At 35.9% G+C, this 17,383-nt stretch overlaps 1 protein-coding gene across 1 annotated transcript in view; it reads left to right on the top strand.

Moving 5' to 3' along the window:
* YAP1 (Yes1 associated transcriptional regulator) overlaps positions 1 to 15,539 on the top strand; it is a 152,845-nt gene extending 137,306 nt beyond the window's left edge. Inside the window, exons 7-9 of the mRNA XM_007946016.2 lie at positions 10,436 to 10,566; positions 13,552 to 13,664; positions 15,301 to 15,539. Of these exons, the coding sequence (XP_007944207.1) occupies positions 10,436 to 10,566; positions 13,552 to 13,664; positions 15,301 to 15,539 (483 nt within the window). The remainder of the gene's footprint in view (positions 1 to 10,435; positions 10,567 to 13,551; positions 13,665 to 15,300) is intronic.
* The last annotated feature ends 1,844 nt before the right edge of the window (positions 15,540 to 17,383 follow it).

Below are 17,383 nucleotides of genomic sequence, written 5' to 3'. Positions count from 1 at the left end.
AAAGATTTTTAATTCATATTAAATGAAATGGAAACTAAAACAGGAGTATAAATTAAATGAGATTTGGATTCAAGTAAAAAGTCCCCCATGCCAACTGCAGGTTTAATTGCCTCCATGAATTACCTCCTTTTCTATGAGAAGAGTAGAAATGGATAGTGCCCAAATACCATTACTGAAGGTTTTGACCCAGGACCCATAAATGGAAAATTATAGAACAGACCCTAAATTCTTGTGGAAACCAGACTTAATGGATCCATTGAGAGTAGGGGAACCTGTGAATCTGTTGTTTGGAAATAGTTGTTAAACCTTGAACTGAAACTATCCCACGAAGTCATCTTTAAAGTAAACAGTTTAGCTCAATTAATAAAGAACATTGGCTTTGAGCACTGTGTTCTTTTAAAGAATTATCTACATGAGATCAAAATTGACAACAGTAACTAAAGCACAGTTGAGAACTTTAAAGGACAGAGTTAGAAGTTAATGAAGATGAAATAATATGCGTAGAGATAGAATGGTGACATGATGTGTTGTAAACCGTTGTCATTAAAAGTGCACATTAACAAAAAGTCCTCCAGGCCAAAGGTGGATGTTGAAATAATTATTTTCCTTTTTTTTTGCCCCTACCCAGATTATAAATTTGATGAGTAAATTAAATGCTCCTAGATCTTCATCTCATACTTGAGTAGAAGTGTAAATAATTGTTGTTAAAATTTAGGTCATGATTTCTTAGAAACTTTTTTTTAAAATAGTAAAGTTTTAGAAAAAATGAGGCTTGTAAGTAATAAAAATTCCAAGTTATCAAAATTACAGAGTTGATTCCTTCCATTTACCTAGGCCAGAGCAAGAAACTGAAGATAGTTTTTGTTTTTAAAATCCAGTTCGCATATGCTGGAAATTAAAGCACTGATTTAATGTTTGAACTGTCAATATGTTTACCTACTACAACTGTGAAAATGTCAATTAATATATGACATTCCATTATAAGGTTAACTGTGAAGTAACTCATCAGATACGTGGAATCTTGTACTTGTATCAAGCCAGTATTTATTTGTGTTTTTCTCCTCAGAGATATTTTTTGGATGACTCTGAGGTAGATGTCAGGAAAAATTTCACAAAAGAGCATCATGTATTAGGTGAAGATGGCTTTACCTAAGGTTTACCAGGATAGTAAAGGTTGTACCAGAAGGGCCTTTCTAGTCTCAAAGAACAAAATATGTAACAGAGAAGAAAGGTGGATTCATTCAGTATTTACTGAGTACCAAGCACTGCTGTTCAAAGTTTTGGGTGGTGTAGTTTGTTTTTCAACTTTTCTAATACAAATTAGTGCAACTGTGTTAATAAGCAACATTAAGTGTCTTTACTTAATACATTATATACGTCATGTGCTGTGACAATGTGGAAGGTACCAAACTTCAAAATACTAATGAATTATTAGTTTCCAAAGTTGTCTTAAGTACTTCCAACTAGGATTAAGAAAACATGTCTATATTGTCAGATTCTTCGGTTATGTAAACTAATATAGCTGTGATGAGGTTAGTTGGAAATCTGAAGAGATATTACTGCAGTGATAGTAAAGTGCAAAATTCTGAAAAGTTAAGGCCATTTTAAAGTAATTCATATATGTTTTCATTAAATAGGCAGTTAACTTATTAGGTTTGGTTTGTGGAATTCTAGAAAAATTTGTCCTTACAGAGCTTTTTATTTTCATTTTGATTATTCACTATATTTTTGCTTCAAAACCAGTTTCTATTTTTGGGAAAAACACTTGTGGAAACTAGAAACATTGTCTTTAATCTGTGAGATTATGAGCATTTAATGCTTAGTTTTCTAGTTATATCTCTTACACATCAGTACTCCTTTGTAAGTTGGAGAGAGCTTTTAAGAAAGGAAAGATAGCTCCTCAGAGTGTGAATATTTTTATCTGTTCTTATACTTAAAAATATGATTCTTGATACCTGTGAGACCAAGTCTAACTTTGGAGTCTTGCTCATGGTCTGTGGTCAGTAGCCTTTTCTTTGCTGATTCTGTTAATCAGTCACTCTTCCATCACTTGAGTGCATGTCTGTCTTGTTGTCATGATTCTTTCTGCTCACAGGCTTTTCCCAATAGTGAGTGCTTGGCTTTTCCCCCTTCCTTCCTATTGATTAAGCGTCTCCATTTCTCTTACTAGGCTTAGCTCAAAACTCTTCCCTAAGTAGCCTCATCAGAATTCTTAAAATTATCCAGAAACAAGACTGCTGTACATAGAGCCAATGTCATTCTTTGGCCCATGTCATTCGTTGGCCATTGTAATTGATTCAAAGTCAGGAGGCCAAAGATATGATGTGGGATTATTTAATTTTACTTCTGAGCAAATTATTGCTTCAATGTACATAGAAAATATAATTCTAACTATAATTCTAAATTTTGCAAATGATGGCTACCCTATGTTTGACATTCCTTAGGGGTACTAATAAATATACATCAAAGTCAGTCACTGGCTTAATGAGTGATAAAGCCTACAGTGTTAATGTTACTTAGGCTACTGCGTTACACCTTTTGCCCCAGTAGTAAAAGGTTTAAATGTCCATAGTTTAGTCACATAAAGCAAAATAATACCACTGTTCCAGCTATGGGAAAGCATTTACAGTAATTGCCAACAGCCTTTCTCCCCCCCCTTCCCCAAACTTAGAAATAGCAAATTTTTTTTGTCCAAACTATCTTTCAGTTATCAGACTAGAAAAGCTGTTTCAAAATCCCTGTTAGCACTTGTTCCATGACTGTTTGTCTTTGCATTCCAAATATTAAATAAACCATAAGTTTATTTGGTGTTAGTAACAAACCTATTATATTTTCTTTTCAATTGATATGTGGAAAGCTTTGTATAAAAAGGAGACTTAGCCTCAGACCCTACATGCACCAGTAGTTTGTCTTATTTGTTTTATTAATTAAAATCACCTCTTTCTTATTGGAACAGTGCATAACAATTTTATTACTTCAGCTAAGATCATAATTAAGTAACACAAATGACAAAAGACCTCAGTTCGAAAGATTTTAAAAAAGTGTTAAATTTTGCAGGATTGAGCTGGGAACACCAAATTACAACTCATTTTTGGATGACACTTTGAGAGTTAGGATTTTATATAGTTATCATTATCCCTAAATCCATGTGTATAGATTTTTCCTAGTCAAAAGTTGGTCTCAAGTTGAAGAAACTTTGATAAATGGCAAAAGTACTAAAAAAACGAAAAGTGTTCTAAGCCTTGGCTGAATGTTTTCATGACTTTACAGATAACTAAATATTGTGTGACTAATTAAAGCTATGCTGGGATAATGGGGTATGGTGAGGCCTGTCTTGAACAGTTAGGAAAAATGGCTTTGTTTTTGTTTTTAGAACTGTTGGCATAAACTGCTATCACTAAACAAACTATTTATAAGATGTATATTCTTAGAGTTATTCTCCGTGTCTAAATTTGGATTTTTAGTTCACTAAGCTAACCTTCCTTTAAAAAATTGATTACAAAAAAAGTACACTTTCACTGAGAGTGTTAACACATTGTGAAAAATGTTAGCCAGTGTCACTGCATAATTTGTACAGAAGTTGTTCAATGGGAGCCTAATTTTCTATGTAAACCTTCACTGAAAATACAATGGAATTTTTTTAAAAAATACTGTCACTTGTGTGCCATATATGATCCAAAAATGGATATGTACTCTTATATAGTTCAGTATTTGCTAGACAAACTGGCTTTAAGAAAATAGGAAAAAAAAAGTAATTAAATTTAACTTGTTAGCTCCATCTTCAAGCCTTTAGTTCTCATGTTAATATTTTCATCTGCTGTAAACATAATTTGTTCACCAGATTCAATAAGAAAGAGGAAAAACAATTGTCGAAAATTTTAAAAATTGGCATAAACGAGGAGAGGGAAATAGTGTATATTTACGTAGGAAAACAGGCCAACCAATTTCTCTATTCTTATCCTACAGCTTTGGAATTCAGTAGAGTCTAAAAACAGCAAACTCTACTTCCCATACAAATACAGACACACAAATAATTGTAACAGGGCTTAAGAAGGCAGGTCTTAAAAGTAAAATGGAAATTTGGGCATGTACCCTACTACATGCTTTTACCTAGTCTGATTGTGAAGGAGTGTGGACAATGGAGTCAGTCAGCTAACTAAAAAAGAGCTCCTCCCATAAGCTGCAATGTTTCTAGGAACAGTCAAATCTTGGGTTTCCATTGTGAGTGAGTTTATAATTCCTAATAGCCTTAGCCAAGGATTGTAAATGTGAAACTGACCATGTGAAACTAGGGCTTTTCAAAGTAAAATACTGAAAATTTGTTTCGAAGCTGTTTAGACTTTTTTTGTAGAGACTTTAGGAAAAAAATAACTATTTTAATATGTAAAAGTATGAAATGCAGTTCTTTAATCTGAATTAAAGGAGACTGGCGGTTCAAAGCCACCAGCCACTCCGCAGAAAGACTGGGCAATCTACTTCCATAAAGATTTACTGCCTCGGAAGCATCTACTTCCATAAAGATTTACTGCCTTGGAAGCCCAATAGGGGTTGCTGTGAGTTGGAATCGATTCAGTGGCAGTGAGTATGGTTTTTTAGTTTAATCTGAATTAATAAAAAAAATGTATTCTATATAATTTTTTTCTTCATTACACTGCAAGTAAAAGTAAGCCTATTTTTTATTTTTATCTATCTATCTATACCTATGTAGAAGGAGCTCTGGTAGTGTAATGCCTAAGGCACTTGACTGCTAACCAGAAGGCTGGCGGTTCAAACCCACCAGCCACTCCTCGGAAGAGAGATGAGGCAATCTACTTCCATAGTGATACTGCCTCGGAAACCCAAGGAGGGGTCACTATGAGTCGGGGCCAACTCAACGGCACATAACAACAACATACCTATGTAGAATATGCTTGCTCCATTCAAATAAAGTAATTTTATCAAAATAAATTTTGGATGAATATGAGCATGTTTTGCAATTGGGTAAACTTGGCACAACTGTTTTGAAAATAAGCCTTGAGACATAATTGGATTGTCTACAAAAACCAATTTCAGTTGACACATTTCATGTGGAAAGTTACATCTATCTGTCTCTAAGGAGTTTTGGGATTATTTTATCCTGAACACGATGCTTAAAATTAGAATGCTGAGCTAAAAATACAAGTGTTTTAAGCTTCTCTTTTCCCAAAGGTAGTTAGAATAAATAGTTTAACAGACTTTCAAAAATGGGAAGTAAGCAAGTTATAGGAAATTCAGCCAAAACTTAATCATGCTTCTGTTTTGTATTTCAAAGGTCAAATAGTTCTTTTTGAGTATTTGACTTTTTCTAAATGAAGCAAATATTTTTAGCTCATTTTCTTCTGTAATAATCCAAAAATGTGGTGGATTTTCCCATTGAGCTTATAAATCTTAGCTATCTGGGACGTATTTGGTGTCAGAGCTATCTGCACTATGAATAAAGCTAATGGTCCCAGTTTGGTCTGCAGGGAACTTTGCAGGATAGTTTATAAAGGAAAACATGAGTTTGCCTGCTTTATGTGGTAGACTTTTATGGACTCATGGTCCAGCCATAGGCTACTGACTTTTTATATATATATATATATTTCCCTCTTTTCATTTAAATAGCAATATAATTTCCTATAGGATGGAAAAATAAATAAATAAAACTTTTAACTTTAAGATAGCATATATTTATTTGGTAGTTGAAATATTTTACCCATTGATTTATATAAAATCAATCCATTGGTGCATGTAGAAAAGAGAAAGGAGTGAAAGTCAGTTGTCTGGGAACGTTTCTGGGGTTCTAAATTCTTAGGGCTTCAAGGTGAAATGAAAACATACATCGTTACAAAGTGAAAATTTAGAAACAACCCAAATATCTATCAATGAGTGAATAGATAAATAAATATATATAGCATAGTCCTAAAGGAATACAAGTCAGCAATGAAGAGGAATGAACTATTGATGCAACAAAAATGAATCTCAAAATACTCGTGCTAAGTGAAAAGAATACATACTGTATGATTCCATTTATGTAAAATTTTAAAAATTCAAACTATAGTGGCAGAAAGTAGATCATTAGTTGCATGGAAGCAAGAGTAAGCTTTTGGAAATGATTACCTTGCTTATAGTGACAGTTTCATGGATGTATATACCTAAGTCAAAACTCATCACATTGGATCCTTTAAATATGTGTAATTTTTTGTACATCAGTTTATACCTCAAGCTATTTTTAAAAAAATATATTTAGAGTATTTATTTAACCCTGTTGTGTTTGCTATAGCTAGAAATCTCAAAACTGAGCTAAGGGTACCTTGAATAAAGTGGCATTTTGTTGTTTGAATCCTTCCAAGTTCAGTTTAGGTGAATTCTTAGGTAAATTACTTTTAATCATGGTGCAAATGTAGGGTTGATGATAAATGTGTTTCCATAGCCTTCCGTGTTGTTGGATATCTCATTAGGCAACTTGGAATGATTTGCCTTCTTTATTCACATCTCTTAATCAGCTTTCTTTATAAATCTGAATAGTTGGGTCTGCAATGTGGACAGTTATTAAAGGAAGCAAAAAGTAAAATTTGGCAGCTTTGAATGAGCAAAGTGGGTAAAATCAAAAGTAGAAAAAAACAGAAGAGCACACATAACTGTTAGCTTTAATCTCATAAAACAGTTTTGAGAAAGTGGAAACTTTATCGACTTTGCTGGCCTTGCCATTAGTTTGAGGCCCTGTTTCACTCAGTCAAGAATTTGTCTTTGTGTTTCGGGCTGGGGACACCTTCAGGGCAGAAGAGCAGAGGAGGTGGGAAAAGTAGATGAGGATCATTATGTCCAACGTGAGCAGGACGCTCAGTAGAAGGGTGCCCAGGTTCCTCTAGTCCACATAATGCAGGAAAAAATGGGTGAGGTAGGCCTGCAGGGCCAGGCTGAAGACCGAAAAAGTTATAGAAACTGTGAAAATTATATCATTTATTCAGTTAATGTCAGTAATATAAAGTTTATTGCTAAATACATATTTTAAGAGCAATATAGATTCTTGAGAGTATTTGAAGTTAATGTCGTAAGCTCCAAAATGTCTATTCGTTAATTCACTGTGCCCTTAAGGAACAAAGATGAAATAATACATTATCATGTGATAAGTGCTATGATCTTACTACATATGCCCAGGGTGTTAGAGACATGACATCTTTTAATACAATCTCAATATGGAGATGGGATTTTCATGGAGAATTACCTGGAGAAGAAGATCGGCCAAGGCCAAAGATCATTAATTTACAGTGATTTTCCTTTAGCATTTTTCAGCAATCTCAATAAGGAAATTAAGCAAGTACATTTTAGCATTGATTCCAGGTTGGTGTTTACTGGATTGATATAAAATTATGTGTAGTAAAAGGTGCTTATGTATATCTCAAATGATCAGTGGCTAATTCAAGCTGGTAGGGAAGGATTTAAAAAAAAAGAAAAGGAAAACCAGGAAGAAGCAATAAATTGGAAGAATAAAAAGAGAGAGAGGTCTAGAATCTCTAAGATTAGAGGACTAGAAACATGGGAGTAAGCTCATGGAGGAAATGGAGTAGGAAGAAAAATGTGGTCAGAAAGTGGTATAAAAACACATGTAAGATTTCTGGGGTAGAAATTTCTAAGAGAGCCAGGTCCGGGATGTGACTTGAGTAGTTAATGATTGAAGTACAGTAACGAAGTGGTTAGCCTCGTTGCAATTTAAAGGACATCAGGCATCAAGGATGGGGTACTGCATGGATTTTGTGCATGGATGTTGACAGCTCCAGAGTGGCAAATATAGTTGGGATGAACGGAAGCATTGCCATCCTTGTCTCAAACACGAATTAAGATTTTAGAGGTAGTTTGGTTTCAAATAACAAGGTCTTGGTAGTTATGGGAGTGGATGATTGAAATAGGTGGAAATGAAGGTCGTTGGAATGCAGAAGGTCAAGAAGCTTTCGTATTTGAATGAATCACCCACTTTAATACTGAAGCATGTTAAGAGACATAGAGAATACTTTGGGTGGCAAGAGACTCTGAGCCAGGTTCCAGAATTATTCCACATGTAAATGGAGTAGCTAAGAAGTTGAGGAGTACAAGTAGCAATTAACTCCTGTGGCAAGCTGGTGAGCTCCTGGATCACTTCTCAAAATATTTTTTTGTTTTTAATGTATAGGATTATAAAGAGAAGGAATTTTATTGAAATACAATTATTAAATAAAAATTTATAATAGTAACATGCTTTATTAATCCATGCAAAAGAACTAGCAGTGTGTCTTGTTCCTGTGTGCCATTGAGTCAATTCTGACTCATAGTTACCCTATAGGGTAGGTCAGAACTTATTCAGAGGGTTTCATAGGCTGAAATACTTAACAGAAAGAAATCACCAAGCTTTTTCTCCCAAGTAGCCACTGGGTAGATTCAAACCATCAAACTTTTGGTTAGTAGCCAAGTGCTTAACCATTGCACCACTAAGGCTCCTTCACAATGGCTTATATAACTACTATAACATTGAAATAGTAATGAACATAAGTAATATTTCAAGATATTTGCAACAACTATAATATGATACTGCCTCGGAAACCCAAGGAGGGGTTGCTGTGAGTCGGGGCCGACTCGACGGCATATAACAACAACAACATAATAAGAAAATATCAAAGGAACAGTGAATACTTCTGATTTGTGACCTACTTTCATACTTGAGGAAAATGCTAAATTTCAGTTAGAGGGCAGTGAAAATTAAAGGTATAAATTATTTTCTCCTAAGTTTAGAGACCCCTGAATTCTTTTATGAGTCTCTCTAGGCAAGAAACTTTGGTTTAAAGGATGGTACAAGCTGTCGCCAAGTTACAAATGTCCAACTTGCATACAACCTATAGTTAATGAACCAGCCCCTGTAAAGCCTATTGTATTATAATTTTGAGGTACATGTAATGGTTTGTTCTGATGGCATAGTGGGTAAGGCATTTGGCTGCTATCCAGAAGGTCAGAGGTTCAAATCCACAAGCTGCTTTGCAAGAGGAAGATGAGGCAATCTACTTCCATGAAGACTTACAGCTTGGGAAACCCAGTGGTGGTCTCTGTGAGTCAGAACTGACTCGATGGCAGTGGGTTTTTGATTTTTGTTTTTAATGGTTTGTAGTAACAAACGGGTGCTACTTTATACTAAGACCAACGTTTGACTGGCGTTAGATACAAACTACCACCTGTTCCAATTTAGGTACTTATTCAGTTTAAAGATAGATACAGGAACAGAACTGATTTATAATCTGGGGACTGCCTGTAAAAGAAGAAGAAGACATAAACATAAATAAAAGAAGTAGATGAGAGAGAAATCATAGTCTAAAAGTGACAGTACAGAGCCACTACCTCTGGACCTAGTGGTGATAGTGGTGGTGGGAGTAAAGGAGGGGTGGTGGGAGTGTGCCTCAGTAAGCAGCCTTAGCTCAGGAAGCCTGCAGGGGAGTCAGTGAGCTTTGTGATGAGAAGCCGTATTTCAAGTCATACTAAAAAATTGGGGATGGGGCGCTGATGCTGTAGGAGAGAAACAACTCAAGAGGCACAGTGGAAATTCTTGGGAGGGAAGGGAAAGTGAAAGGAAGAGAAAGGACAGAGGAGTATGAAGGTGCCATAGGTCTGCCAGAGGAAGGTGAATTGGCCTGGAGGTGCCGCCGGGCAAATGCAGGCATAGGATGAGGCAAGCCGTCTGGAGCCATCAGGGTAGCAGCTACAGCATTTGCTCAGGTTTCCAGGTAGAATCCAGGGAGACAATTTTAAGTGCCCCTGAAAGAATTTTATCCCATTTTTAAATATTTTGATTAGAGTGGAGAGACTTTGGGTTTACGCTTTTACTTCTGGTGTCTTTTTTTTTTTTAACTGTTTCTCCCTGCTGGAAGATAGAACATATTCTGTCCAGCTCAAGATAGAAAAATATGAAGTCAAACTGAGACACTTGATAGCAGAGTGTAAAGTAATACCCTGGGATGGGGGATTGGTGTCTCCTAGTAAATCAGCAGATGCTGTTCTTCTACTCCTTTGTTTTTATTGCTGGTGCCAAACATACAAAACCATCTAAGGGTTGGTGAGTAAAATTATGCTTTAAGAAGAATTCTGATTAAAGACCATATACCATTCTACCACAAAGGAGGAGTTGGGAATGTCTGCTAGAGTAAGGAAAACAACAAAATGAAATTAAATGGTAAAGTATGTATGTTTTTGGATTACTATGACTAGATAAACTTTCAGTTTATGTAATTTAACTTTTAATCACTTGAAAATTAGAACTTTTTTTCTGACTGGGAAATATTTTAACTTTAAAATAGATGTTGATACTTCAACTTTGTATGTAAAACAGTTGCCTTAATGTCCATTTTATTTCTTTAAACTTAATACCATTTGGTAATCTGTACAATGATTCTGTTTGTGTTCATGTTTGTTTTTCTAGGAATTAGCTCTCCGTAGCCAGTTACCAACATTGGAACAGGATGGTGGGACTCAAAATCCAGTGTCTTCTCCAGGGATGTCACAGGAACTGAGAACAATGACAACCAATAGTTCAGATCCCTTTCTTAACAGGTTGGTGAGAGTTGCTACTGGCCAATAACTGCAAAAGATCACAGCATTAAGATCATTTTGCTAAGTACTTGTAATACTCTATTTTGAATACCTGTGTGGGCCAAAAACCATAGCTGTAAATGAATCTCTCCTTAAATGGCAACTACAATAAAAGTTGAGGATTAAAAGCTGTCTCCTGTGAGAGGAAGTGAGCTGTTCAGACTTGCAGAGGGGATTCTTACTCAAAGTCGCAACGTGTTTGCTTCTGCCTATACTGTTGACTAACAGTTACTTAAAATTACAGAATCATGAAGGAACATGTGAATGCCTTTCTGTGAAAGCAGATGAACCACATTCAAAACCTACTTAGGACTACATTGTAAAGATCATTGGCAGGAATTTTCCACATAGGTGTTCAACCTAAGAGGTTTCACTCCAGCAGCACTATAATAAGGCCATATGTTCTTAAAGGCTGTAGTTCAAGGAGATAAAATGTAAAGTTGTGCTTCTTTTAAAAAATGCATTAAGATTAATGGTTGTTGTAATTGTTGTTAATGGTAGTATTTGAAAATAACATAGCTTAAGGATGCTTTTGAATGAGTTACCACAAATCTTGGGTTTTAGGCAGATGGCAGAAATATTATTATATGTATAGTACTATGTTGAAAACTGCAAGCTGAAACAAGTCATATTCTTTGCCTAGAAACCGTTTAAAATTAAAATTTGACTAAAACTTTTTTTCTAGTTTGTGAAAGATATTTCAGTTTTTAAAAATATGAAGAAGTATTTTCTGGGTTTTGTGCTTTTTATTTTTGATCATTTTTAAACACACTTTTAAAAATATTTCTAATATTTTCATTTAGAAAAGCTATTAGACTGCCATTTTAGTTCTCATCAGTTAAACTGAAAGCTTTATGGTTCTGAGAAAAAATATCTTATCCTGCTAAATATATTTAATATAATAGAATTTCACATCATTTGCCCAGTCTTAAGATTAGTTCTGGTGGCCTAGTTGGGAGGTTTAGCTTTGAAAGCTTTCTTAAATTTATTTAAGTTTGTATTTAGTCTTCTGAAACACACACAGTTGAAAGTTCTGCCATAAATTGGGTAGATTTAAACAAGATTATAGTTCTGAACTTAAACTGAAGATTATTAGGAAAGTCACAGCACAGAAATTCTTTTTTCACAAGGAAAATTTTAGATCAATAGAATTCTAGTACCCTTTTTATTAAGGGTATATGTTGATCCAAGGAAAAGTAAACTGTTTAGAAAAATGGGTAGATTGCATATCCTTCTGACAGTCATTTGGTAAGACTTTTCCTTAAAATTTAAGATGAGAACTGGACTGCATTTTGAGAGTCTATTTTCTGGTAAGATTACAGAGTGACAGATAATCAGTGTGTTGTGGCTATTGTTCACCTCTGTGTCCTCAGAGATGGTTTAGTGCCTATCTTAAAGTAGCAGATACTCAATGAATGTCAAATGGTGGGGTCTGTAGGAGATGGGTTCTTCAAGGAGCAGTTATGGGTGAGGAAAATAGCCCTGCAGACTGTCCACAGAAATGCCTGTGTGTTCCCCCTATACTTGGAATGAACTCTGCACAACTCTGTAAAGTCATCTGTTCTTTGTGCCTGACGTGTACCCCATGCTTAGCAGTGGGAATGGAGTGATGACTAGGACCAGGCCCGTGGCCCAGATCAGGGCCAGCAAAATAAAAACAAACCACATCCTGAGGCCTTCTCAGACATGGCTTCATTGTATACAGATGGTCTCAGAGGCAGGTTTGTGTTTTCTTGAATCTGTGTGAGACTTTTGAATAAAACCAAAATCTGGCAGAAACATTAGAAGAAACCAGTGGTTGCAATGGAAAGAGTGAGGGGTGAGGGGAGAGAAGGCAAATTCATTGAGTAACTTTGGGAAGAAATTTGGGGCACTTAGCATTTAACTGAGCAATTGTTAAAGCTTGAGTCTATTTATTTAACTTCTGTATAAGTTGAACAGCTGCTTAAATGTCTAGTTTGGGGAAAGTTAAAGTTCATATTCACCTTCAGAGACCATTAAGAATAGCAATTGTCTTTTTCCAAACTTTCTTGTAAGATTTTCTAAAATTAGTAAAACATGAGAATTTTACAGTCAGTGCCAGCTGATGTCTGCGTGCTACTAGCTAAGGAATATTCTGTTGATGAAAGTAATATTCCAATGTTATTTACCATACCTGTACATAAATCTGAGAAACTTTTCATTTAGCCTGAAGTAAAACTCTGTCTTGGCTCATGTTTTTCCCTTTTATTCAAAAGATAAGCCTTGTAGTTTTGTTATGTTTTTTTCCATCTTCAACTTGAACTATAAGGCCTTTCTAATGATGAGGTGTTTGGGTCCACCACTCTTCCCTTTACTCCTCCAAATAAAAGCAAGGAGTTCTTAACTTATCATCAGTGACTGATCTGTTTTGGCCAGTCCAAAAGGAATCTTGGTTCTTTATTTGGGGTTGATTTCCCCTGGGCTTACATTTTCTGCACCAGAGCTAGGAATTCAGCACAAGTCTAGTGCAGGCCTGTCTCACCACCCACCTGGAGCTTATGTTTTGACCTCTGGTGCCTTTGCTTACCACCACTTGGGGAATTGAGGCCTTGAAGCTATGTGGATCCCACGAGATTCAAATGGTTTTACAGAGAGACTACCTATGCAGGTAATTTTCTGTCAGTTTGGGAAACTAAGTAGGTGTACCAGTAGAACATTTATCTTTTTTCCTTTATTGCCACCAAGCCCAGAATCTAAAGAGAGATCTTGGCCCCTTAAAGCTGCCAGCTTCAATTGGGATCAAGTTGTCTGTTCACTTCATAGCACATGGACTTTGTATGGGCTGTGAAGAAGGGTGCCTGTTTCAGATGCATTTTCAGAAGAATTTTCTCTTTTAATTATGCCAGTGCTCAATAGGTGTTTATTTTATCTTGAATTGATTTTTAAAAAAATTTTTTATCAGTCTTTAACTGTCATTCTTTACAGTGGCACCTATCACTCTCGAGATGAGAGTACAGACAGTGGCCTAAGCATGAGCAGCTACAGTGTCCCCCGGACCCCAGATGATTTCCTGAACAGTGTTGATGAAATGGATACAGGTTGGTACTCTTCATTCCTGTTAGTAACCTGACCTTCTGTCAGAAATAGTCCTATCATCTCCAGATCTAATAAGCCATTGCTAAAAAAGATTATCTATTATTATTATTCATTATTATTAAGATTATTAGTTCAGATTGAGCTAGCATTGTTTTTATATGGTGATTTATAATTGAAATATTTTCTCTGTTTTTAACTGTCATAAATATCTCTATTTGAAAAAAAAAAAAACTAACGACATGACTTATTTTAGCATGTACAGTACTGAGTTAAATTGGCTAAGCAATTGGAGATCCTATTCTTAGTCTTGGAGAGAGAATTCTGTATGTGATTCAGTGCCTGCCTCTCTTTTCTCTGAAGACTTTTGGTCCAACTAAGGTTTTATGGGGCTCAGAAACCCAGGTGGGAGAGGCTGGCTGGTGGGGCTTTTACCTACTTTATTGTCTTGTAGGAACTAAAGAAATACCTGCCTCAGAGGTGTAATTAAGGAACCATTTTCCCTGTGGCTTACCTGGTGACCCTGCTTTACAGCTCTGTCAGAGTGCGTGACAACGGGGAAATGAAACCTGTTCTCTAGCTGGCTAATTCTTTAACTGTCAGCTTCTCTTCTGAAAGTGTTTGGCAAGGCTTTTGTATCTGAGCTCATCCAGCTGATGGCTTGGATACTTCCTCTCTGCTTATCTAAATCTTAATCATCCTTAGCAGCCACTTCAAATCCTTCTCTTTTACAAAACCTTTCCTTACTCCCTTATTTCTCTCTTCTCCAAACCCCTACAGCACTTAGTGGCTTAAGTTAGTTCTTCTGAAAGTATGCTCCGTTGAAGTTCTGTAGAGTATTAATGTTGTCATGTGCAGAAAGACTTCTGTGGCCAGGTAAGTTTGGAAAACCTGGAGACAAGGCTGTGAGGATTTACTTACTCAAGAATTCCTGGGAGACTTGTTTTGTTATTATGAATGTGGATCCCACAGAGTGGAAAAGAGTATTTTATTAACCCAATATTTCGTTTTATTTTAGCATTTCCCAAAAGTATAACTTAAGGGAAAGATTGGTGTATATCCTTTATTTATGGTGGTTGAAGTCTGCTTCTGTGTACTATACTTATTCTTTCCCCCTTTGCTACATGGAATCTTTTAAAGCATTTTTATTTTGTTCATGACCCACTTTGGTGTTCAGTACAAAAGCAGTCAGTCTGTTGGTTGAATATCTGAACAAATGTTAAAGCAAAAGTAAACTTGGAGTTCTGGTTTGTTGTTTGTTTGTTTTTTTTTTTTTCCTTTAAACTTTGGGTTGTTTGGCTTAAAACAAACTCTGGGTATCAATTCAAGAAGTCTGTCAGTCAGGAGTGCTTTTCTTTCTTGTGATGCACCTCTGATGTTAACAGCCAAAACCAAATCCACTGCCATCGAGTAGATTTCTGACTCATAGCGACCCTACAGGACAGAGTTAGAACTGCCATGGCTGTAAATCTATAAGGAAGCAGACTGCCTCATCTTTCTCCTGTGCACTAGCTGGAGGGTTTGAACCACTGACCTGCTCGTTAGCAGCCAAAAGTTTTAACCACTGCACCCCCCAGAGCTCTTTACTCTGATGTTAGTTCTTTCACAAAGAGCCTCATAATCTCTCTCTGTTCCAACTAGGTGATACTATCAACCAAAGCACCCTACCCTCACAGCAGAACCGTTTCCCCGACTACCTTGAAGCCATTCCTGGGACAAATGTGGACCTTGGAACACTGGAAGGAGATGGAATGAACATAGAAGGAGAGGAGTTGATGCCAAGTCTGCAGGAAGCTTTGAGTTCTGACATCCTTAATGACATGGAATCTGTTTTGGCTGCCACCAAGCTAGATAAAGAAAGCTTTCTTACATGGTTATAGAGCCCTCAGGTAGACTGAATTCTAAATCTGTGAAGGATCTAAGGAGATAAGATGTATATACCTGAAATTTCCAAATAAGGCAGTTGCAATCTTCTGGCTCATACAGAAAAAGATGAACAAACGTCCAGCAAGATTCTCTCATCTACTATTTTGCTCTTCCTTGTCCATTGCTGCTGTTAATATATTGCTGACCTCTTTCACAGTTGGCTGTAAAGAATCAAAAAAAAAAAAAAAAACACCTTTTTTGTTTCTTTTGCTATTATAACTACTGTTCGTTTTGAGGGCTGGGGAAAGTGAGCCTGTTTGGATGATGGATGCCATTCCTTTTGCCCAGTTAGATGTTCAACGATCGTTTTAACTAAATACTCGGACTTGGAAGTCAAATGCTTCATGTCACAGCATTTAGTTTGTTCAAGCAATTGTTTCTTCAGCTGCCTTTGGTCAGTGGGAAAACATGACTTACTGGTCTTACAAGCCAAAAAATGTTGTATCTGATATTATGTACTTAATGCTGATTTGAAGAGATAGCTGAAACTAAGGCTGAAGACTGTTTTACTTTCAGTGTTTTTTTTCCTCCTAGTGCTATCATTAGTCACATAGTGACCTTGATTTTATTTTAGGAGCTCATAAGGCAAGAGACATTTTCCATAGAAATATATTAATTATTGCCACATACTCTAGTATAGGTCTTGTGTTTTTGTTTTTGTTTTGTTTTTTGTTTGGGTTGGTTGGTTTTGTCAGAACCTAGGCAAATTACCTTATTAGTGACCTTGTTTATAATTGTAGCTTGGAAAGGTTATTATAGTTCATTTGGTGAAATATACATTTTCTTATTTTTTACCATCTTATTTAAATCTTGATTTATCTGCTCTCTCTATATATATATACCCACACACACTTACAATGTTTATGATAGTGTGATAGCAGAGTATATCTTTTTTTTAGGTTTTCCTACTTTTCAGTTTATTTTAAAATGGTAGCTTTGAATGTATGCATTAAGAATACATGACTAGTTTATATTTCACAGATAGTTTAAATCTGGTTGGGGCAGTCTGTGGGTGTTTGAGGTAGTTTAGTGTTCTAGAGAAGGCTGTTATTATGGATAGTGCCTAGAGCAGCACTGCATACCCTCTGGGCATATAATAAATACCTGATGAATTTGATAGGAGCACACAAAAAAATGGCTTTATTTTCTCTTAGTTATTCCCTTGGACTAATTTTAAGTCTTGAGGTGAATAGGCTCATAATGTACATGACAGAAGTAAGCTCTATATAGTAGGTTACTTTCCTTTAGCTTTGGAAGTTTACCTTCGCTTAGCTTGGGAAGTAAAGTCTAGTGCTTTAGTTCTCATTTGTATTAAACGTGTTAAAGACTAGATTGGGAAATTGCCTACAAGATTGTTCTTTCTTGCAAGACTTGCTCCTACTTCTACATGCTGAAAATTGACCCTGGACAGTGTATAGAATCCTGTAAGGTTATGAATTAGCTGGTAAAGGATCAGATTAATAAATGTATATGGTAGTTGAATTTAGCAAAGAAATAGAGATAATCTTGATTATACCTTTATTTTTACAGGAAGAGATATAACTAGAGTATGTGTCTACAGGAGTAATAATGGTTTCCAAAGAGTATTTTTAAAGCAACAAAATGAGCATGAATCAACTCTTCAGGATAAGCTATAAAGTAGTAGTTGGTTGTGAATTACAGTGGCACCAGTTAACACCTCTAGGATTAAGGGTCTTTCAATGTTTCTAGGATAAGCCCTTATTTTCAAGGGTTTATAACAGACCTAAAATCTCTTTCCTGGCCAAAGCTGCTGAGAAAAGCCTCTGCTTGGGAAGAA

The sequence above is a fragment of the Orycteropus afer genome, unplaced genomic scaffold (assembly GCF_000298275.1).
Source record: "Orycteropus afer afer isolate SDZICR_OR568_19922 unplaced genomic scaffold, OryAfe1.0 scaffold00147, whole genome shotgun sequence".
Lineage (NCBI taxonomy): Eukaryota > Metazoa > Chordata > Mammalia > Tubulidentata > Orycteropodidae > Orycteropus > Orycteropus afer.
The sequence above is the reverse complement of the archived record's forward strand: the minus strand, read 5'-3'. Positions and strand labels throughout refer to the sequence as shown.